The 24,399-nt window shown below is 47.1% G+C and overlaps 1 protein-coding gene and 1 long non-coding RNA gene across 19 annotated transcripts in view; one reads left to right on the forward strand and one right to left on the reverse strand.

Annotated features, from left to right (window-relative positions):
* Positions 1–24,399, reverse strand: part of ABLIM3 (actin binding LIM protein family member 3) — a 150,538-nt gene that overhangs the window by 51,748 nt on the left and 74,391 nt on the right. For 17 of the 18 annotated variants that reach the window (XR_014165535.1, XR_014165536.1, XM_081900047.1 and 14 more), the window contains 3 exons: positions 16,494–16,634; positions 12,623–12,806; positions 3,233–3,345 (listed from right to left, as the gene is read on the reverse strand). Coding sequence is in view for 16 of the 18 variants with exons in the window: in XM_081900047.1 (XP_081756173.1) it covers positions 3,233–3,345; positions 12,623–12,806; positions 16,494–16,634 (438 nt within the window). In the remaining 2 variants the exon portion in view is untranslated. The remainder of the gene's footprint in view (positions 1–3,232; positions 3,346–12,622; positions 12,807–16,493; positions 16,635–24,399) is intronic. The other variant, XM_081900048.1, reaches the window with a different exon arrangement.
* Positions 1–24,399, forward strand: part of LOC309363691 — a 118,706-nt gene that overhangs the window by 37,736 nt on the left and 56,571 nt on the right. The window lies entirely within an intron of this gene.

The raw sequence follows: 24,399 nt of genomic DNA on the forward strand, positions 1-24,399 counted from the left end.
ATTAAACCCCCACAGCAAAATGTTTTGCCTTTATATATTGCGGAGCGTTCTAACCTAGGTAGCCTTTGCATATGCAGTACTCTTCCTGCCTCCTTTTCTGAAACAACTGCGAGGTGCTGTTTTAGCAGCACCAGTGAGTGTGCATTAAGAGCAGTGGCTAATATAGGGGGAGAGAAAGAGAGAGAGAATATGTCACTGTGTTTCACCCGGACCCATCCTGAATGCTGCTTGCAGCTGGTTATGAATAATCCATGCTGCCCTCAAGTAACCTGAGCTACACAGCCAAGGAGAGGAATATATGCAAGAGTGGATTTCAGGGGAGGATGTGGTCTTCAGGTGACCTGATAGTGGTCTAGGGCATGGAGAGGGAAGGGTGGGGTAGACGGGCAGAAACCGCATAGTGGCCCTCACTTGGTTTCTCTCTCCTGGGTCTAAACAGGTTCCTGGAAATCAGGCACAGAGGGAGGGGAAGAGAAGAGAAGAGAAGAGAAGAGAAGCATTGTGCAGATTCAGCAGGCTCTGGGCTGCCAGTTTGATTCACAGCACCTGGTTCCTGAGTTTCCAGTAGCAGAAACTGTTGGCTAACTAGTCTGATTCTGAGAGTTCAGTTCCGTTATTATTATTATTATTGCTATAAGGTGATAATTAGAACCCAGAGAACATCTCATTGACTTAATAGAAACTACCTTAGCAGAGTGATGAGGTTTTCTTACATGCTATGTGCACAATTACATATGTGTGACGTGCAATATTCCATGTGTGCCACATGTAGTATTAGTATTATATATATCACTTTGGTGTTACAAGTATCACAAGATTGGAGGCAGGGCCAGCCAAAGACATTCTGACCCAGGAAATACAAATGACACCCCTATCTTAATAATTAACATGGGGCCCACAATCCACTGGGAAGTTCTCCTCCACATCCCTCATTGTAATGAACTACTATGCCCTTGCTCAGTTCCTGTTTCTTTTGAAGTGGCTTGTACCCTATAGGTCCAAATCTGTCTGTCTCCAAGTCCAATAGCATGAATGGAGTCTAAAATACAGATTGAAGCAGCTGTTTCACTTTGCTGCATGGATGGAAGCTGTTTGTAACTCTGAATTATTGGGATCTGAAAGGAGGGCAGCTGCCAACTTCATCATTCCAAAAACTCCAGGGACAAACTCCAGCCAAAGATGCCATGAAAGATTTTATTGCATTTCAGTGACATCGTTTGATCAATCGGAGTCATCGTCTCATAATAAGGAAGGACAAGACGCTGTGATGTCTGGGTGCAATCACTTATTGGAGTGGATGCAGAAGCTGGTAAAAGAATATTGTTGTCATCAAGTACACATTTCTGCTATCTCTCTGTTTCTTTAGTGCTTGTAGATACATTAGATTCCAAGCTATAGCAGGCCTCCTGCTCCATTGATAGCATGGAGAAGATTGACAGATACAGCTGCTCAGCTTCTGCCTCCCATCCAAAGGAAAGAAGCTGTGCCCTAGACTGCATCTCACAAGATGCCCTCCATCTTTCATTGCCAAGGAAAGGCCAATAGTCAACCCTACCCTGATTTTCCAGCCTTGTTTCCCTTTACAGGGCATCTCTTTCCTATAGACCAGGGGCAGGGGAGCCCATTGGCCATGCTGGCAGGGGCTGATGGGAGTTGGAGGCCAACAACATCTGGAGGGGCACAGGTTTCCCCATCCCAGATTAAGATCCTCCACACCTGCTAAAAATGCATTTGCTAACCAGTCTGGAGGTTATCAGTGGGATACAGCAAGCAAAACAGCCTGGAGGTCAGCTGTATCCTACAGATCCAGCAGCCAAGACAGAGAGAGCATGTCCTGATATTCAGTTGATTTGGACACATAAACATGGTTCAGTTTTAGGCATAAAAAAATCAACCCTGGATCAAATGGTCACAGTGCAGTTATACACACTCATGCCTTTGGGAAGATTCAGGGAGCCAATACTGAGGAATCCTTGTGGGCACCAACATCTTATACAGTGGTACCTTGGGGTACAGATGCTTCAGGTTACAGATGCTTCAGGTTACAGACTCCGCTAACCCAGAAATAGTGCCTCGGGTTAAGAACTTTGCTTCAGGATGAGAATAGAAATCGTGTGGCAGTGGCGTGGCAGCAGCAGTAGGCCCCATTAGCTAAAGTGGTACTTCAGGTTAAGAGCAGTTTCAGGTTGAGAACGGACCTCCAGAACGAATTAAGTTCTTAACCCGAGGTACCACTGTATACATTTGTATATATATATATATTAGTTAAGTGCACAAATTTGGAATTATATTTCCAAATGCAGCTGTATAACAAAAAGGGGGAGGGGTCTGCAGAAATGCGGGTGTAAGTTTGACTTTCTCTTTTAACAGTGCCTTCTTTATGTACTTCTGTTATTGTTTCTTAAAATATATATTTTAAACCATCCTTCATCAACTAACTCTCAGGCTGGTCTACATGCAGACCACAATCTCAAACATGGTGATATGTATATGTAAATCTATTGAAACCAATAGGTACAAGTACTCTCAGTTGAATTGTGTTCAGTGTTGCTCGTGTTTGGCAGTTCCCTGCAGCCTGGTCAGGAGCAGGCTGTCACCGGGGGACGGGGGACACACACACACACACACACACACACACACACACACACACTGTTTTATAATCATTTTGTGCTGATCTTCCCTTTGCAATCAATGTGGCTAAGTAAACACTAGGGAACAAGAACATCTGTTGCTTCCACACTGACATCACACGGCCTGCACTGCAATTGTGCCCAGCTGGTCCACATCCCAGTGCAGAGCACTCGCCAAAAAAAGTATTGTATTTTTTAAAGAGTGATCGCCATTTAAAACAGGAGTAGAGAACCTTCTTCAACCTGAGGGCCACATAATTCTCTGGACAAACTTCTGAGGACCAGATGCCTGTGGTGGGTGGGTGCAGAGGCAAAACCGGGCATAACATTGAATGTGAATATTCCCTTTGTACACTAGTTTCTCCACAGTCACATAACCCTCTCTATTCTCCACCCAGGCAAGCAAGAAGCACTCGAGTTTCAGGACACATTCCAGCCCAGCAAAAACACGCAAGGAGTATGCAAAGTGGAGCCAGTGAGAGGTGTGGCCTGAGAAAGATGTACAGCCTGAGGAGAATCTCAAGGGTTCACATCAGATGGAGGTTCTCCACACATTTACGAGCAAAGTATAAAAATAATGAGGTAGGATCTGCTGGACTTACGGCTTGGTCCATGAATCTTGATGGGTTTGTTGCTGATCAGTGAATGGGAGCAGGTTTGGCAAATGCAGTCCTTGCCACTGAATGTGACTTTGTCTCCAATGGGGAATGGCTTCCTGAAAGAAAGGCGAACCCAAGAAAACATCACAAATACTCTGTAGGACTTCAGATACCTATGGATCCCCTTTGTCAGTTTGCTAGTTCTTCTTCTTCTACAGCACCTCACACCCATCATTGGATCTATGCCTCTTCAAGCTATCTCCAGGACTCGCTGTTGCTTCCTCTGTTTTTCTTTTATTTTTAAACCTTCTTCCCCCCTCCTCTGTATGTTGCTTTTGAACATGGTATTGAAAATTTGGCCACCTCATGAGAAGAGAATACTCCCTGGAAAAGACCCTGATGTTGGGAAAGATGGAAGGCACAAGGAGAAGGGGACGAGAGAGGACGAGATGGTTAGACAGTGTTCTCAAAGCTACCAGCATGAGCTTGACCAAACTGCGGGAGGCAGTGAAAGACAGGAGTGCCTGGTGTGCTCTGGTCCATGGGGTCACGAAGAGTCGGACACGACTAAACGACTAAACAACAACAACATTGAAAATTTTAATTAGAAAAAGGGGACATTGCTCCATTCTCAATCTCCCCCTGTGTTGCAGTATTACTAAAATTCTGGGACAGGCCAATTTGTTGTGTTCCCCATGGGTCATCCCAGGCATCTCCTATTTCCCCCTTCAACATCTCTGTCATTTTGTTGTCTTCCTGTATACCCTACTTCCCTTCTTTTTTAAAAAAGTTCCAGAGTCACTCTATGTGATGGGACGATGAGCTGCTTGTGCGTAAAATGCAAGTCCCTCAGAGTTTGATCAGGTTTTCAAACCTCTGCCTGTGACGGAGCCCCTCCAGCATGGCTGCGTCAATCACTAGTAGAATCCGAAAGTGGCTGCTTTCGGAAACGTTTCCAACATAAAAGCTCCTTAACGGAAACACGTCGTCTGGCCTCTCGGCGTGACAGTTTCCGTCGAGGTGTGGGTGTCCCTATAGGAGGTCCTGAGACCTCCCCACTGGTTTCGCTTGAAGCGTCTCTGAGCCATCCCTCCGACTCACTTTCCCTTGGAGTTCTTGCTCGCCCTCTACTGGTTCCCTCTTCCGCTGCTACTGCTCTCTCAACCTCAGGGAGCCTTTGCACCTGCGGCGCTTTAGATGTCAGTTCCCTGACATCCACCTCCCCTCCAGGGCCCCCTTCACCCCCTCCCGTCTCCTCTCCTACTGGCGGTGAGGAGGTAAAACCCCTGAAAGAACCTCCCTCATCTTCCGACGTCGCGAACACTTCCTTCCACTTGTTGCTGTTCCTACTCTCTAGGTACTCTTCGTCATCAGAGTCCACTCCATCTTCCAACTCCGACTCCGCGAACCCTTCCATTTCCTCTTCCTCATCGGTGGTGCCGAAATACTCCCTCCTAAACCTTGCTATAGGCTGAGGTTTCCTCGGGAACCTTTGGTGGAACGTTTCTGTTAAAACCTCGTCATTGACTTCCTCTGCACTTACCCAGGTGTTTTCTGACTCCGGTTCCCCTTCCCACGCCACCAAATACTCCACCTGATTACCCTTCCACCTGGAATCGAGGATTTCCGCTACATGGTTGCGGCGTTCCCTCTCTTCCAAGGCTGGTCCCCTGACGTGCTCCCCTTCACGTCCCCCCCTGTATGGTGACAGTAACGACCTGTGGAACACTGGGTGCAATTTCATGTGGTTGGGTAATCAGAGTTTGAAAGCTACCGGGTTGACCTGCTGAATCACCTCAAAGGGTCCCAATCTTCTGGGCCTCAGTTTCTTACAACCCCCTTTGAACGGCAACCCTTGGGTTGACAACCACACTTGATCCCCCACCCTTATGGTTTCACCTTCCCTTCTGTTCTTGTCTGCCTGCTTCTTATATTGTGCCTTGGCCCTTTCTAAGTTGAGCTGGAGCTGCTGATGGATGGCTTCCATCTCTTCTACAAAATGTTCAGCCGCTGGAACGCTCCATCTCTCCCCTCCTTCCCCTGGAAATGCCCTGGGGTGACACCCGTAATTAGCCAAAAAGGGACTCATCCCTGTGGACACATTCTCCGCATTATTGTAGGCAAATTCTGCCAACGCCAACTTTTCGACCCAATCGTTCTCTCTGTCATTGACATAACACCTAAGATATTGTTGAAGAATGCCATTTGCCCTTTCCGCCTGCCCGTTGGTTTCAGGGTGCCGGGCAGTTGAAAAATTAACTTCCACGTGTAGCAAGCTCATGAGCTTCCTCCAGAACCTGGAAGTAAATTGTTTGCCTCGATCTGAGATCACCCTCGAGGGAGCCCCATGCAACCTAAAGATATGTTCCACAAACAACTTCGCCGTTTCTTCCGCTGTGACTGCATGTGAGCATGCTACAAAATGGCACATCTTAGTTAACAGGTCTACTACTACCATGATGGCTGTTTTCCCCTTGGACCTTGGCAGATCCGTCATAAAATCTATTGATATCGCTTCCCAAGGCCGTTCTGGTGTGGGTAAAGGTTCTAATAACCCTGCCGGCGCCCTTCTTTCCCCTTTGGCTCGCTGACATTGGTCACACCCTCTTACATACTCCCTTACATCTTCCCTCACCTTAGGCCACCAAAATTCCCTGGTAACCAACCACATGGTTTTGTGTTGCCCAAAATGTCCCGCCGTGGGGCTATCATGCAACTGCTTGAGTACTCTCCCCCTCAATTCACCTTCGGGTATATACAGTGCCCCTTTGTAATGCAATGCCCCATTTCTTTCCTCAAAACCTCCGGGGCTCTCGCCCTCCCCCCTGAGACCTCTGAGCTTATCCTGGGCATATTCATCATTTTCCGTTTCCTCCACCAGTTCCCGTTGCCCCACCAGCGCCGCCCCACACACCCAGCGGTCCTCCGGGATGACATGTCTCTCTTCGATCACCTCCTCCCCTTCCCAATATTCTGGTTTGCGTGAGAGCGCATCCGCCCTGACGTTTTCTGGGCCTGGCACATAACAAATCTCAAAGTTAAATTTGGAGAATTCCTGTGCCCATCTCACTTGTCGTTGGTTGAGCACTCGAGCTGTTCTCCAATACTCTAAATTTTTGTGGTCGGTGCACACTTGCACCTTGTGTTGTGCCCCAATTAATAAATGTCTCCACCTCCGGAATGCTTCGTGAATGGCAAGTAGTTCCCTGTCATACACCGTGTAATTCCTCTCGGACTTATTCAGTTTCCGCGAGAAGAATGCACACGGTCTCCACTCCGACGCACTCCTCCCCGGTTGAAGAAGGACCGCCCCTATAGCCCGGTCGGATGCATCTGTTTCCACTCTCATGGGTTTTTGTAAATCCACATGCAGAAGTTGTTCTTCCGAGGCGAAAGCCCTTTTCAGTTCTTCAAAGGCTCGATCCGCCTCCACCGTCCAAACAAATTTCTTCTTGCTGCTGAGGCAGTCGGTGATGGGCGCCGTCAAGTGGGCAAAGTTCTTGATGAACTTCCGATAAAAGTTCCCAAACCCCAAGAATCTTTGCACGTCCTTCTTGGTCTTCGGTGTCTTCCATTCCAGTACCGCTTGAACCTTGCCTGGATCCATGGCCAATCCCTTGTCTGACAAGCGGTACCCCAGGAATTCCACCTCCTTGGTATGAAACTGGCACTTCTCCAGTTTCACCCACAGCTGGTTGGCTTGCAGCCTGCCCAACACTTCTCGAACGTCCCTCACATGCTGTTCCTCATCTTCCGAATACACCAACACGTCGTCTAAAAAGGCCACACAGTTCTTGTAGAGCAAAGGTCCCAGAACGTGGTTTATAAAAGCTTGAAAACAGGCGGAGCCCCCTTGTAGACCGAAGGGCATAACGAGGTATTCAAAGGCTCCCAAAGGGGTAAACATGGTGGTCTTCCATTCATCTCCCTTCCTTATGCGTATCAGATTGTACGCCCCCCGCAGGTCCAGTTTTGTAAAAATCTTTCCCTTCCTTACTCTGGTCAAAATGTCGTCAATTCGGGGCATAGGGAAAGCCAGGGGCTCCGACACTGCATTGAGGGCCCTGAAGTCACACACCAGTCTCGGTTTGTCTGTGTTCTTTTTGTCCACAAAAAACACTGGGCTGCCCCCCACCGCTCGGGACTCTCTGATGAAACCTCGCTTCAAGTTTTTGTCAATGAACTCCCTCAGCTCCTGCATCTCCCTGTCTGACATGGCGTACAGCTTGCCTACTGGGAGTTGGGCCCCTGGGAGTAGGTTGATTTGACAGTCAAAGGGTCTATGCGGTGGCAGTTTGTCTGCTTCCCTTTCGCTGAATACGTTGCTCAGATCTGCGTATTGCGGGGGCACCTTCCCTTTGCCCATCACTTCCATCCCCGCTAGGGTGACTCTGTCTCCTCCCGAGACCTTCCCCTCCTTGCAGTGTTCTAGGCAATGCGCTGACCCAAAGGAGACCACCCTCTGATGCCAGCCCACTAGCGGATCGTGTAGCGCCAGCCAGCTCATCCCCAAAATGATGGGCGCTCCTCCCAGGATGGCCACATTAAACGCTATCTGTTCGGTGTGCCTTGCCACTCTCATTATCATCGGGACAGTCTGTTGGCTAACTTCTCCCCCCAACAGCTCTCTGCCGTCAATCGTAGTCACCTGCAAGGGGTTACTTAAAGGGATGGTCTGTATCTGGTGCTCAGCTGCAAACTCCTTACTCATGAAATTACAGGAGCTGCCTGAATCCAAAAGCGCCTTGACCTTTAGTGGGTGTCCGTTTGGCAGTTCTAGTAACACCTCTATCACTAAAGCAGGTCTGGGAGGTTCTGGCATGGGCACTTTCATTGCTCTTTGGCCTGGCTGCTGTGCCCCGACGGTGGCAGCCAGGCGTTGGCTTTTACTTGCTCCTTGCTTTCCTCTTCCTTTCCCCCAACAGCTCCTGCCATCCCTTGCCATTCCTTTCTTTGTGGGCAGACTCTGGCAAAGTGCCCTGGCTGTTGGCAGAGATAACATCTCTTGGCGCTCTTTCCCTCCTTCTTCCGCCCTTCACTGGGATTTGAAACTGCGCGCGCCCGCGCTGTTCCAACTTCCATCGGCTCTGCCGGCGGGAAAGATGGCTCTGGAATGTCTGGAATGCGGAACTCCCTCCAACGGTCTCCTTTCCCTTCCCGCCTTTCCAAAGCCCTCGCCTCCTGGCGCGCTCCTATGGCCAGCGCAGATTTGGTTAATTGGTCCATAGACTCCGCCCTGGGCCCCCGGGAAAGCTCATCTTTGACGGTTGAAGAAAGCCCCTCTTCGAAAAGCATTTGGATGGGCTCCGCCGATAGGTCCCACCCCAATTTATGAATCAGCATAGTAAATTCAGTCCAGTACTCACGGACAGATCTGCTTCCTTGCTGGCAAGCCATTAACTGCCTTCGCACCACCCCCTGCTCAATATCGCTGGAAAACATCAGGTCCATGGCACGAAAAAACTTCCTCGTGTCCTTTAAGATCTCATTATTCGCTGCCATCAGGGGTCTAACCCAATCTTTCGCCCCGGATTCGAGATGGCCAATCACATACACCACTCGCGATTCCTCGTCGGGGAAGTCATCAAACTGCAAGTTTAGAGCGTATTGCATCTCTGTTCTAAAGGCATGATAGTTCCTGGGATCCCCCCCGAATTTCTGCACCAATCCTGGTACCTTTCTGGCGAGCGGGGTGGTTTTCTCCTTTCCCTTTTCTGCATCCTGAGCCCTCCTCTCCTCAAGCCTCGCCGTTTGCAGCGCCAACTGGATCTCCAACGCTCTGTACCTTTCTTCCAGGCTTGGACCCCCTCCAGCTGCTCCTGCACCCCCGGTTCCGGCTGGGTTGCTCATGATGCTTCTCTCTGCACAAGCTGGCTTTCGGTGACTTTCGGATTGCTATGATGGGACGATGAGCTGCTTGTGCGTAAAATGCAAGTCCCTCAGAGTTTGATCAGGTTTTCAAACCTCTGCCTGTGACGGAGCCCCTCCAGCATGGCTGCGTCAATCACTAGTAGAATCCGAAAGTGGCTGCTTTCGGAAACGTTTCCAACATAAAAGCTCCTTAACGGAAACACGTCGTCTGGCCTCTCGGCGTGACAGTTTCCGTCGAGGTGTGGGTGTCCCTATAGGAGGTCCTGAGACCTCCCCACTGGTTTCGCTTGAAGCGTCTCTGAGCCATCCCTCCGACTCACTTTCCCTTGGAGTTCTTGCTCGCCCTCTACTGGTTCCCTCTTCCGCTGCTACTGCTCTCTCAACCTCAGGGAGCCTTTGCACCTGCGGCGCTTTAGATGTCAGTTCCCTGACACTCTAGAAAGTAGTACAGTTAATATCATTCTCATTGCTTCTGCAACTGAGCAGAACCAATGGCTCAACATCAAATATTATAGCGACAGATTTCATGATCCTTATAACACATCTGAACATTTCAATTCAAATATCAATATTTGGTTCACAACGATGAAGGTCTTATATTTTTTTAACAGAAAAAAATGAATATTGCAGAACTAGCAATGCTCTTATTTGCATATGCAGAAAACAGAGAAGTATGTGCACAAAACTCAATGTAGAAAAGTCAATGAGCAGGAACACACAGGCATCAACTTCAACTGTAATTTGGGAGACCTCACACATGTAGGCAGAAGGCATGTGAAAAGAAGCATTCCCTCTGCTTCTAGGGTGGCCAATGTGTCATGCAAGGAGTTACCAGGAGTCCTTCATGTTATGAGACAAAAGGAAAGGTTCCCCTCCCTTGGGCTCCTTCCCCCTCCCACAACACCTACAAATAAAAGGAAGTTGCAGGGAGGGGGGATGAGATGTGCCATGACCCCTATAATAGCAGCAATGACTGCCAATGGGCAGACTTTGACAGCCAGGTATATTGGTAGTACAATCTGCCTGGGGCAGCGTGTGTGCCCTGCGCCTGGGGGCAGGGCGAGCCACCCATGGGGTGGGGCGAACTTGGACCGGATGCTCCGTGGGGGCTCCAGAGTCTGCCTGCCTCCTCCCACTCAGCCGCCCTACTGCAGTGGGTGGACCGTTTGGGCAGCGTGGAGCCTGTGGGCGCCCAAGGCACCGTGTCTCTCCCAGGAGAGATGCGTGGCTCAGGCATGCTGCAGGCCCCGTGGTGAGTGCCGCCCACCATTTTGTCACCCCTCCTCAGTGGTGACACCCGGGGTGGCCTGCCTCCACCATGCACCCCTTCCTCCACCCCTTTATCTACACACTCACACCATGCTAACTCCCTGCAGATACACAATCTGGGTGCATATAGTCAATTTAGCTCCTGTGAAGCAGCAGCTATGACAGTTGCTTCATCATGGATTTGAGAATGCCAGTGGTAGTAGCTCAGTTCACTTTTGCCTGCTCCTCTTTCCTGTTTGTTTAAGTCATGAAGATACTCAATGGTTCTGAACACCCCAAGAGAAACTGTGGAAATATTACAATGGAAGCTGTTCTGAGAGATCCTTTTACAGAGGATCATTCAAAAGGGTTAGTACACTTTAACTGCCCTGTTCTAGTTACACTCAAGGTAGTAAAGGATAAAAAAGGAGCACAATCGTAAGTAATTCCACCTCTACCCATGTATATAGGTGAAGCAAGGATTCTAATTTGGCTGGTGACTGCAAGAACACAGCAGCAGTTCATCAGATTTCAGTATCCTGAGAGGAAAAGATGGGATTTTGCACGTGTTGAAGAATGCAGAGCAAGTGCTCCTGTCTATAAAGACACAAGCAATCAAACAGGCATTTGGGAAAAGTAATTGGGGGAAAGAGGGGAATATAGCTTGCAGCAAAGGATATGCCATTGAGGAGAAGGGAAAGACCTGCACACCTGGTCTATACAAACAAAACTGTATGTGTTAAAATATCCTGAACATTACATGCTTGGATTAATTTCAGTTTAACTGAATAGTTAATCACCTTGGAGAACAAATATATTGGGTGGCATAGGACTTCTAGAGAATGCCAGTTTTGTAGTCTGGGTTCAGAATGGTTGATCTGTTTCTCATAGGTGGAAGCAGTGATCCCTATCCCATCAAGTTTTAAGCAAAAGAAGCTGTATATATAGAGAGGTAAAGTTACAGACTGCCAGGCACCAGGGGTCTCAAATCACCAGTGCCACTATGACAGCTGAACAGAAGAGGCTGAAGCTGTCTTTGGAAAGCGACCCACAGCATGCCAAAGTGAGACAGGGCTTTCCAAACTGTATGTATGACCTTGATCTCCTCAAGAGTTACGTTTAAAGCACATGGCTTCCCCAAAGGATTCTGGGAACTGCAGTTTGTTAAGGGTGCTGGGAAGTGTAGATCTTTGCGGGGGTAAACTACAGTTCCCATTATTCTTTGTGGGAAGCCATGTGCTTTAAATGTATGATGTGTGTGCAGCCCATATCTGAGCAGCAGATCCACCTTGATCAGCTTGTGCCCAATTTCCATCTTGACGTACACTTACACCAAACCGCAGCTTGTTCAATCTGTTGTCTCACAATACAGGGACAACTTATACATTGTCAGCAGCGTTATAGCTGCTTGTACACCTTTCCTGGCAATGCTTGAAGGGAAAATATTGTGTGGGTGCCAACATTGCTATGTGATTCCTTCCAGCAGACCACAGCAATGGTGGTGGCAGTGACGTGTGTGCGTGTGTGTGTGTGTGTGTGTGCCACACAGCTAGTGTGGCTAATTAAAGACTAGCTTTTCCTGTCACTCACCCTCGCCCATCTTTCATTTTAATGCTCTCCTAATGCACTCCCAACACTAAGAATGACAAATTAATAGACCTGTCCCTCCAGAGTATATCTGAGACCTAGAAGAGTTCATAGCCCCCACAGTAGCTTCACCATTCCCTTGGGAGATTACTTATTCCCCCTCCCCAGTTGCAGGACCATCCATCTACCCTCAGGCTAATGATTGGCTAGTCTAGTCATACAACTTGACATCCATATTGCTAGAATAAACCCCTCTTTTGCTTGACATGCTCTTGATCCTGCAATGGGGCACAATAATAAGTCATAGAACCAGTTATTGCCTAATGACACATCATACAGGAATGTACTTTTGAATGTGCAGGTACCCACTGTTCTAAGAGTGTGTATAAATATTTTATTTCATATTAGTTGAGAGAAATGAGTGCAACGCATGTACAGCTTTTTGTCGTTGTGAAGAACGCAGGCATCTTCCAACCAGGCTGCGCTGCCTCATGCTTTAAGGAAATATCCTCTTTCATTGCCCTGGCACTCCCCAAGGTGTAAGAAAAGGAAATGCGGCATAGAGCAAGTTTCTACCACGCCATATCTGCACATCCCACCAGGTGGATTCAAGCACCTCAGGCTTTCCGTTCGGGGTTCTCACTTATGAATGGGCTGCCCACAATCGCAGCCAAACATTCCGCTCACCTGCACATGCTGCAGACAAAGCACTTTGGGTGGTAGGTCCGGCCCAAAGCTGAGATCACCTCTCCTGTGATGAAGTCTTGGCAGCTATCGCAACGTGTGCCATAGAGCTTCTGGTAGTCATGGGTGCAGATGTATTCCCCGTTTTTAAAGAAGAAGCCGGACTGAGCTAGGTCACAGCCACACACTGCAGAGAGGGAAGCACACACAGACAGAGAAGGGTCAGCTTGTCAGTTATCTTTCCCAAAGCTGACCTGTTCTTCTAAAGCAGGGATGGGCAGAAGGTAGACCAAGCTATACTAGTACATCTCTCTCTCTCTCTCTCTCTCTCTCTCTCTCTCTCTCTCTCTCTCTCTCTCTCTCTCTCTCTCTGATTCGCAGTATAGAATCACATAATTGTAGAGTTAGAAAGGACCCTGAGGATCATCTACTTCAACCCTGGTGATGCATGAACATGCAGTTGTCCTATATGGGGACTGAACCTGCAATCCTAGCATTATCAGCCCCACGCTTTAACCAGTTGAACTATCCAGCTTCTTTAAAAACAACAAGGAGGGTTTTTTGTTTAGGTCAACAGGTTGCTGACTGCCAAATGTACAACAGCAACAACACGATGACTTTTCCCTTCTAAATTAGGCAGCTGAAATGAAGCAAGGACTTTTATGTGAAAGGACAATGAGCTCAATGCAGTTCTCATGCTGAGAATAAATTTGGAAGGCTCAGAAAGTGCACAGGCGCAGCTTGTTCTTTAATTCCTGTCCTTTAATGTGTTTCTTTCATGCGGGACTATGTTTGGTAGATCTTGAGGTTCTGAGTAAAAAGCAAAGCGGGCCCCACAAGTCCAATGTCTGACTGCCCTGTTGTGAAGAGCTTGCGTGAGGTGCTACAACAGAGTTGGGGGTGCACTGACAGAAGGAATGTTCCTTGGTCAGAGCAAAGACACAGAGTTGGGAAAGCAAGCCTGAGAACGTTTCCTTGGGCAGTTTGGATGTGTTCGTTCTTCAGGGTGCCTACCCTTTAAACCCAACAAAACGAACTAAAGGGCCAAGCCCCACAAGATGTCACTGTTGGGTTGCTGGCAAGGTCCAGGATAAAAAGAGAGAGAAAGCAGGCAGGCCTGTTTGGGGGAGATTTGTGCCCTGCTGAGAGAGAGTGCTTGGCTGCTGCTTTGGGAAATTGTCTGTGAGCCTCGGAGCATGACGGCAACAGACTTTGCCTTCTTTAATTGGGCATTAGCAGACAGCAAGAGGGTACCTGGGCAGAGCAGCCTGGCAGAGGGAAGTCTGACCTCTGCTCAGGCGACAGGAGATTCATGCCATCCATCCTGCTTCTCAGCGTGAGGCTGGGGCATCGTATCATTAGTGGCTACTGCAACAACCACAAGAGAGAATGGAAAACGTAGGCAGTGGCATTCCCTGTCTTCCTAGTCGCTCTGTGAGGTGACTGAGAGAAACTTGTCACGAAATGGACAAATGGCTCACTTACCAAAGACACCCGCACATACACTTAGACTTATGGAAAGAAGGGGAAGATTTGACCCATGGCTTTGGACTGCATCTTTTCGATGTGGTTGTGAAGGACCACATCCACAGCATACATTTGAATGCACTATGGTGCCACTTTAAACAGTCATGGCTTTCCCCAAAGAATTCTGGTGCTGACAATTGTTAGGAGACCCCATTCCCCTCACAGAGCTACAAATCCCAGAGGGGCTGAACAATCAACCCCTCTTCACAATGAACTCTGGGAATTATAGCTCTGTGAAGGGAAGACATTCTGATTGGTGGAAAGTGGCTGACAAGGTGTGCCCTGCAGTTTGCCCTGCAGTCCCTAAGACAGATAGCTGCCCTAGTATGGCTGCACATGAGGTGACTCGCCTAGGGCGACATGCTCCGTAGAGGGCAGGAGATCCCAATCTGGCCTTCGCAGCAGCTTCCAACTCAGCTTCTGGTAAATGGAAGATGCAGGCAAAAGCTGAAACCTGGGAGCTGCGATGCCACTGGTTTCCGTCCATCCTGCCAGGCATAGGTCTGGATTTAGGGGGAGGTCTTGCCTCAGGTGCCAAAAGATCTCAAACTGGCCCTGCTGGGAGGTGAATATGAGAGCATATAGACCTGCTTGATTCCCTCTTATCCTGAAGGCTGTGAGCGCCTCCAGATGTGATGGCTTGCCTAGATTTGCTGGTTGAAACCTGGTGAACCACACATTGCTCTTGGTCTTGATGATGGAACAAGGGACTGTGCAGCCCCTGCAATTCCTGCTTTCTCACCTTATCTTGGACCCATGAACAAGTTTTCTTAGGAGCCATTTTCTACATGAGCTGCGCACGCAAATGTTCAGAGGTTTGGAGTGGGCAGCAGGACAGGCGTGTTCAGAGCCCATCGCTTCAGCATGTTCTGAGCCCATGCTGAGTTCTGCTGAGACGTGAGTGTTGGGAAATACTTCAGCTCATCCTTGCCCTGCAGATGGAAGGGTGGCTGGGGAGGAGCAACGTTGAGATGTTGTAAAACTTAATGGCCCAGAACGGATGCGAAAGGGCTCCTTAATGCAGTTATTGAAACAGCTGCTCTTATGAAGGGGCAGTAACCGGATCTATAAATTTTACAGTGGGAATTGTCAGAGCTAGATAAGGCACCCTGTTAATTCCCACTCTTACTGTTTTCCACAATTTATTTTAATTAATTAATTAATTAATTGATTAAATTTATGGCTCGCCCTTCCTCCCCAAGGATCCCAGGGTGGCAAACGAGTGATAAAGCAATGCATACATCTTAAGAGCATCTTTAAAACAATCTCAGTACAGATGCTGACTGGGAAAGAGCTCAACTTTAAAGGCCTTTTGGAAGAGGAAACTTTTCAATAGGCACCAAAATATGGCACCTCTTTAATATTTAAGGGGAAGAAGCAAGTTTTCCTCGCTGCGTCCAGCACTTTGCTCTTGTCTGTGTCTGGCATAAAAGTACAAAAAGGCCTTCATGAGAGGCTTTGCATTTCACCACTGAATCCCTGCAAAATATTCAAAGTGCATGTGCCTTTTTTGCTCTGCAATCTCTCATCAACAAAAATAAATAATAGCAAAATAGAAACGTTTGGCAACTTTCCAATATTTGCAAATATCAGCTTCAGGTCTAGCCCTAATGCAAAAATATGTGATTTGAAGGCTGCAGCATTCTTTCAGACCTTCCAAGTGCCCCTATTTTCCAGGGATAGTTCTGGATTTACAGCAGCCATCTCGGTTTCTGATTTGATCCTGGAATGTCCTGCTTTTCCTTAGGAAGTCCCTATGTTAATTGGAGAAATGTTGGAGGGTATGCAGTTATGCAATCCCCGAGCCATCACAAGGCAGCCCTGTATAGGGAATTTTTATAATGTTTAATGTTTTATTTTGTTTTTATATATGTTGGAAGTCGCCCAGAGTGGCTGGCGCAACCCAGAACTGATGGGCGGGGCCTAAATAATAGAATCATAGAATCTTAAGAGTTGGAAGAGACCTGGAGGGTCATCTAGTCCAGTGCAGGAATCTCAGCTAAGCATCCATGACAGATGGCCATTCAACTTCTGCTTAAAAAGCTCCAAGAAAGGTGAGTCCACCACCTCTCCCATGGGCAAAAATTAATTTATTGCTGTTATTATAGAATTTTCAACGGAGATATGTTGAAGGGTATGTTCTTTGCCTTTCCTCATTGTCACAAGCAGTAAATGGACGCAGTGAATCCATAAGCTTCGGACAAGTGTTGAGTGCTTCTTAAATGCTCAACTGAACACTGCCTTCGCTTGTGGAAGGGCTTGATCCTGTTGAATGGGGAGGAATGTCTGACTCTAACCTTTGTGTCCTTTTTGAACAAGGCAGCTAGTCATCCCCCAAAGCACCTACCTTGGCAGGTGAAGCATCTGATGTGGAAGTGATTGCTCTGGACACGCACCACCTCCCCTTTACACGTATCTCCGCAGCGATAACAGTGGATGATGGTGGGACGGCCCCCAGGGTTGTACGGGTTTTTCTGGAAAGGAACTGCTGGGGAATAGAAAAGGCAGAGCTTGTTAGCAAGCATGCAGGATAGTCAAGAACAGCCAGCTTAGATAAATACATGAGCTGATTTCTTTGCTTGCAGAATTTAGTGTGCAAGCTATAGGGCCGAGTGCAGGCTGGTGTTTCATTTCACGTATTGTTTTGGGAAGTGCAAATTAAGTGGATTTGCATAAAAAAGCAAACAGATCAAAAATCTCTCCCATTCTTATGCAAAATAAGGGCCTCAGCTCTGCACCTCTAGTCAGTCAGAATTTCAACATTCAGTAAAGCGGTTTTGGGTGGAGCTCTTTTTTCATTCCCCCCCCCCGCCACATCTACCTCTTCATGAATGGATGTGTGTGTAAAATGCTTGATATTGGTGCACAGTTTATGGCAACACTGTTTGAGGGTGGAGGTGGGGGAAGAAAGACCATAGGATCTAGACATTCTTGAAGAGGGCTGCCTTTCCGAAGAGATTCTGAGTTCTCCGGGGAATTCTCACATCAAAAGTGAAGGTCAGATTTGTCAAGGTTAGTCTGACTACTAGACCCTGAGAATTCTCCAGAGAAGCATCTGATGTATCTGTCTCTGAGCCCTTTCAAAGTAGGCGGCCGAGACCCCCTGGAGAATGGATTGAGAGATAAGGGCTTCCTAACCCTTCTGAATCTTGCAGAGCACCCTTGCAAAGGGAATAGTATTCTCTACATCTGTTTCTCTTTCTTTGATGCTTGTTCAGCAAAACTATGTATTCTGCAGACCACAGAGGGTCTGTCAACATAACCAAACCCCCATAACCCCAAACCATGCTCTTATTAGGGAGTATACAATACCAGTAGTATATATATCTTTTGCCATGTAATGGTAGTGGAGGTTAACTTTGCTGCTCAGGGATGATTCCCTTCTTGTAAACAGGTAAGCTTTTTAAAAAATTTATTTGGCACCTTTTGACTTTATTTATTTATTTATTTATTTATACCCTACTTAATTTCCCAGGTGACTTCTAAGCACTTTACAAGTATAAAACAATTGCAAAATTCACACGCACACACACCCTCTCTGTGAGATGTGCACTCCTGTGCTACAGAGAGAGAGTGCGTAGCCTGCAAGCGACTACTAAGGGGAAAAGATATAACAACAATTCATCAAACAGCACTGAGGAGGGTGGGGTAGGGAGTGCAGAAATGTCATTGGGAATTAACCCATAGGTGCCCACAACAGTCTAGTCTACACAGTGCCAGCAATTGCAGTGGAAGTGCTTTCTATAGGAAAATGCTGTAAACGTTGACAAAATACTGTGATGTGATTGCTCATTCAACATGCCTGCAATAGAAGCATCTTTTTCCCATGGATCCCCTAAAACAGACTGCGAGCACATACAGCATTCAGAGTATGAGCTCAGACATACCCACAAATCAATTGAGTGGCTTTGCATCCCTTTCTGCATCAACCACTAATTTCTGGTCCTGAACTACAAAGGCCTCTGCAGCCATTTATTTCTGTCCTTCTCGTTTCCTGACATGTTCCTGGCTCTAATCTTTATTCCTCCAACCACCATCTCCTGCTTCCTTCCACAACTCTGCTGTCCATTCTCTTTTGCTCCCTCTTCCTTTCCCCTAGAACTCCCTCCCAGAACATTCCCATTGTGTCACCTCCCCCTCCACCACTCTCCCTTCAGATGCCTCCTTAACAGCCCACTTTCCTCCATGAAGGTCTTTTCTCCTTCTTTCTCAGTTGAAACAAAGCCAAAGTATGCAAAGCTGAGCTTTTCACACCCACTACTTGCAAGTCTTTTAGTGGCCCCTCTCTTGGAATTCAGACTCTTAAGTTCCTTGGATCATTTTGCCTGATGGATAAATATAGGGATAGAAGGTGTGAAAGAGCACATGGTTTGCATGCAGAGGGTCCCAGGTACAATTCCTGACATCTCTAGGTAGGGCTGGAAATGGTCTCTGCCCCGGGGAGACTCTGTTGGTCAGAGTAGACCAGGACTAGCCAACTCATTGGCCTCCAAATGTTCTTGGACAATACTTCCCACCACCCATGTCAACCAGCTATGCTGGCTGACACATAGCCCTCAAACATCCCGATTTTCTCAGGACATCTTGGAATTACAGAAGACATCCTAGCTTCTGATGGGACCCTGGAATGTCCAGTTTTCCCGCTCCACCATTGCCACTGCTGACAAGCTCAGGGAGGAGGATGAGCTGGTGCTTTCAGCCAGCACTGATGCTTGCACATGTCTTTCTGTGCTGTGCTCGCTTGAGTCAGCTGGCTCGCATGGCAGTGCAGCACTAAAAGATGCCATCCTGATTTTCGTCAGCAGAACATTGGGGGGTATGCTGAAGCTGATGAGGACTAGAGTCCACAACATCTGAAGGGTACCACATTTGTGTAGATAACACTGAGACAGATGAACCAATGGTCTGACTCAATATATGGAGACTTCCTGTGTTCCTATGTACTGTACAAATGTTTTTGACATAAACCACCTTGAGAAAACTCTGCTCTGGAAGGTGGCACATAAATTCCTAAATAAATACATAAATAAAATACCAAAATGGGATATCACAACCATATTTTGTACAGGATTTCAGTGTGGCCAGGAAGTACAGTCGTCAACTACTTGTCCAGTGCCCACTTTCCACACTGAGAACAAAGAATCATCCAGACATTCAGACAGAACCAGAGAGCACCAGACATCCTTTTACAAGCAAAGATGAGGGGGTTGGTCAAGGAATTAATCAATATTTAAACAAACATTCATACAAAAAAATCAAAAAATCTGCGCTGGATGATTTTGCCTTCAATTATTATGGGCTTCTGGTCTCTAGGGAAACTTCTCGGTGTCCATAGCAACCTGTCACCAGGCTGGTGAGCTCAGTGCCTGATAATATAAGAGGACTGAGCATGATAAGGAGAGATATTGGGGGTGCAGGGAGGGGGGGAAGATGCATGGGCTGCAGACTTCAATTAAATGGCAGGGTTGTAGCTGTGACTCTTATCTCCCAACAGAAAGTCCTGTTTCTGCAGAAGAAACTTGGTGAGATCTAACCACAGGATCTGTGCTTTCCTGCTTTCTCTTATCTCTGCTCAGCATTAAAGAAGCTATTTCCAAGTTCAGGATTGATTAACCCAAGGCTCTTGTTGGAATTCCCCCTCATTTATGTGACTGGCGTTGTTTTCCTCTTTCTGCAATTGTTTCCCAGGAGTTTGCCACTCCTCCTTGCCCCTGTATGAGAGCATTACAGGCACTGCCTTGCTCCTTTGCAGAGGGACAGTCGATCAGGGCCAAGCTCATTATGCCAAAATAATCCAGTAATAATGTAAGTAGCATTAGGAACCTTGCAGCAACAAGAGGAGCAGGGCAGGGGGGAGGGAAAAGCCCAGTGGAATGCCTTAATCTCTCAGTGGTTCACTCCTGCCTGAAGCAGACGTGCTTACTTAGCAAGAAATTAAAGCCAAGTTCACCTCATCTCATCATCATTAATGCATTGGTGCTCTTTCTGCACCAATGCAAAGGAATACACGGAGTACTGTTCTCTCTGGTGTAATTCCAGAGAGTTGTAGCTGGGGCAGAGTAGCCAGTGAAGCTTGATGCATTTCCAAACCCTTGTTTCACTCAATGTTCTCAGTGATGAGTAGGCAGAGGGAAAAACAGCAGACAGAGGAGCTCCATAAGACAACTCAGCTATGGTCCCTCCAGTTTACTCACAGTGATGTTACATCTTCAAGATGTTTTAGTGTCTCAGGCAGAGCAGTAAAAGGCATCCTCCTGTAAACCAGGGTACACAGACCCCAAGACCAGCCAATGTATTTAGGTATCTTCTGCAGAAGACCCCACAAGCACCTCTACTACTGCCTGATAATAAAAATGAAGGAGTAAATTAAATAACAGAGAAACTGCTGACCTTCCATGATGTCCAAAATTTGCCTCCTGAGGCATATGTCTCACTCTGCCTAATGAGAGGGTCAGTTTTGTTTAAGGCCAAAACACATATCCAAGGTGCTGTAGGGATGCCACCCAAACAGCTTCTTGTTGCATGGATTGTTGCCTGTGTATTGTGAATTTCCAGGGACCTATCAGTAGCCACCAAAAATGGGAAGAGATTGGATAGAGGGTACTCTCGCCAACATGATGGCATTGATCTACATAAGCGATGCCCAGGGATAACCTGCCGCAAGGAAGCTTGTGTGTATGTAATGTAACATGCTTTTCTAGCTTTTGTGGGTTTTCTCTCTTCATGTGCAAAAGCTAAACGTGTTCAATAACTGGAGGGAAACCTCAAAGGGACAATAGCATCTTTTATTTTGCCATACCCTTATATTAAACTTTGTACTGTATTTACTGTGCTGGAAATGTTGCTGGGTCCCAACGACAATGAATGATGGCACATTCTCCATTGGAGCCTCAGAACCCTGGATTTGGCCTGAATTTTCCAGTGCCAAGTGAAAAAGCCATGTGCAACATATGCAGCAATTATGAGTTTTATAGGTGGCACACACTCCCCCCCCCGTCATCTCTGACCCTACAACAGTAGCAGAATTTGATTGTGAGCCTTTGCTTTTGGAGGGGACAAGCTAAAGCTGAAGGTCTCTAGCCGTCACTTGGCCATCAAAGATGACATTTCCATTTTGCTTATCATCATGGTGTTATTCCTATGTACTTGAGCAGGGATCTTCCCAGCAAGCCCTGCTGCATTCTCTGAGCTCTTATCTCCTTGACTCCTTCTTGGCTAATACCTGCTGTGTTCTGCCAGAGGCAGCTGTGATTGGTGGAGGAGCAATCTGTGTCAATTAAACACAGAGGCCATTGGGAGAAAGAGACTGTTGGGGCGATGAAAAGGATTATTATACATGCAGAAAAGTACTGAGTCAGAACTAATGGCTCTACACTGTCACCTCCCTACCTCCCACCCCAGGTAAATGGCAAGTGTCTTGATTATAGACACTTTATAATGCAAAAAGGCAGAACAGATATCACAAATATTGGACTTAGAGGGGTTTAGCACTTGTGGTAAAATAGCCTGAGGGTTCTTTATCTTGCTGTGCTCATTAACCTGCAGCTGTGGGTGTCCGTGTGGTAATTTACTGTTGCATTCATGAACAATATTTCTTTGGTAAAATGGGATGTTGCATTTCAAAAAGAAGAGCGTTCTGTAGGCACTCTGTGTCAAGAATTATGGTGGTGTTATACTCTGTGTGGGCCATAGATCAGTGTTAGAACATCTGCTTTGTATTATTATTATGCAGATGGTCCAAAATTCAATCACTTGCATTTCCAGGTAGGGTTGGGAGAGACCCTGTGTCTGAAATCCTGGAGAGCTACTGCCAGTCAATGTGTAGACAATACTGAGCTGGATGGGCCAATAGTCTAACCCAATTGAGTTTTTATATTTTGATACAGCAGACTGAATACAGCTACCTCTTTGGAAAAAAGAGGTAGAAAACCAGTGCAGAATCTTCCTTTTTCTGTCTTTGTCTCTCCCCACCATGTTCTCTCTCTCTCTCTCTCTCTCTCTCTCTCTCTCTCTCTCTCTCTCTCACACACACACACACACACACACACACATTTTCAAACACTCATGCACCTGCATTTACAAACCCTGACACCGACCAGGTTTCCAAGATGCATATACATGGGTGTTTAAAGATGTGTTTGTGGCATCTCCACTTAGACATGTTTCTTGCAGAAGACAGTGGTGTAATTCCAGCATTTCATGCAGCAACCATAATGCATGGAGCTGTGAGCCATTAAGTTTAGAATCACAGAGTACGGCATGTGGAATGGTACCCAGAGTGCCAGAGGCAGTAGATTTGAGTTCTGAAATGAAGGAAGTGTCTAACATAATCCTGTCTATTTACTGACCTAGAGGCATGACAGCTGACTTAAGTTGCTAAATCTAGTATAAATGTCGTGCATGAGAATCTCCTAAATGCTTAATATAAAGTATCTACAAACCACTGCAGCAGCAGACAGAAATGGTTCTCATGAGGAGGGATCTATAGACCTACTTGTGGTTATGACGAAAGCAAACCCTGACTACCTTTCTCAATGTATTAACTGGTGCAAAAGTGTAATCAAAAGAGTTTAAGGGATCCAGCCAAAAACAGACTATAGATCACATCCACACCATACATTAAAAGCATTCTCACACCACTTTAACACTTATGGCTTCCCCCAAAGGTTCCTGGGACCTGTAGTTTGGAAAGGGTGTTGAAAATTGTTAAAAGACACCCACAAAGCTATAACTCCCAACACTCTTAACCAACAACAGCACCCAGGATTCTTTGATGAAAACTAAGGCTGTTAGAGTGGTGTAAGAGTGTGGAAGTGACCATAATAACTAGTATACTGGATGGATGGGAGGGGTCGAGTTGCATCATTTAGCTAGAATCTTGCTTATGACTGCATGTCCTGAGCTGGATGCAATGCAGACGTGTGGGTGTAAGTTAAAGTATGTTAAGCCCTGCTGAAGACAACACGTAGCTGCAGCAGATGGAGGGTGGGGTCCAAGGAAGAGGAAGAAACCAATACCTGATATTATGACCACATCCCCATTGGTCCTTTTGATTTCCAGCCATTGCCCACTTTCTACTTGACCACTGCCACACGTAACAGCCGTGTCCCGTGCTCTGGACTAATGCAAACTGGAAGCTATAGCTCACCATTAAGAACACATCACTGCAAGCCTCCCAGTGCAAGCACCCGCTTTATAATTCCGTCCCTGGGTGACGTGTTGGCATCTTTGAGTTATCTGCTCTCACAGGGGTACAGAACAGCTTGATCTAATTAACTACCTGTAATTAATTTTTGCGAAGTGCTTTGAGGAGGCACAGGTGAAGGATGCGATAGGAATGCAAAGCAGTCTTCGTGTACCGGCAAGCACTTAGCGCATTGGGTATAGGTGATGCGTGGCAGCTTTACCGCGTGGCTGGAGGGTGAAAGGAGCTGGCATGTTTCGATGGATGGATGGGACTATAGTGGCGTACGGAAGATGTGGGGATCTTGGCGGCAGCATCTGCAGCATGTATGGCTGGATGAATGTATGCAGCGGAGCATGGCGGTGCATCCTAGTCAGTGTGCATGGCGCTTGTACACCAGCAAGAGGCTGGCAGCATAATCGCAAGGCGGCATTTGATTTGACAGCCTCTCCTCAAAAACTGGCTCACTGGGCAAGCACTTCGCTCCCCATGCAGACTACCCACCTTTGCAATTGCTCCTCCCACTCCTTTCATGCGATGATGGGAACAAACGAATGATTAATCACGTTAATCTCTGCACATTTCCTGCAGTAATTGGCCTGTAAATCATCCTCTCAGAAAAATCCACACTGTGTGGCAGTTGCCAAGGCCAGGGAATAAATTGCACTGTAGGTTTTACAGAGGCATGGCTCCTCCAGGCAGGTAGAGTTTTTGCCCTTGGGTACAACTCTTGAGTCATACATAGGACAGCTCTGGCAGCTGCCAGCCACCCTCACTAAGTGGGGCTGCCATATTTCCAGGTAGGACTTCCAAGAAATTAATGGGGGGGGGGTCAGTTATTTTCTCATAACCAGCCAAACCTCCTGGGTTAGTTGGTCTCTGTTTGATTGTCTGCTCTGGAAGACCTGCTTGAACTACGTGGCCAGTTATTTAAGGAAGAAAGTTAAAGGAGGGGCATAGTAATCAGACCATTAGTCTATCTACTCCAGGATGGTCTGTTATGATAACTGGCAGTGGCTCCCTGGTATTTCAATCGGGAGACAATCCTAGCCCCATCTGGAGATGCCAG

The sequence above is a fragment of the Podarcis melisellensis genome (assembly GCF_964234715.1).
Source record: "Podarcis melisellensis genome assembly, chromosome: 2".
In the NCBI taxonomy this organism is placed as follows: Eukaryota; Metazoa; Chordata; class Lepidosauria; order Squamata; family Lacertidae; genus Podarcis; species Podarcis melisellensis.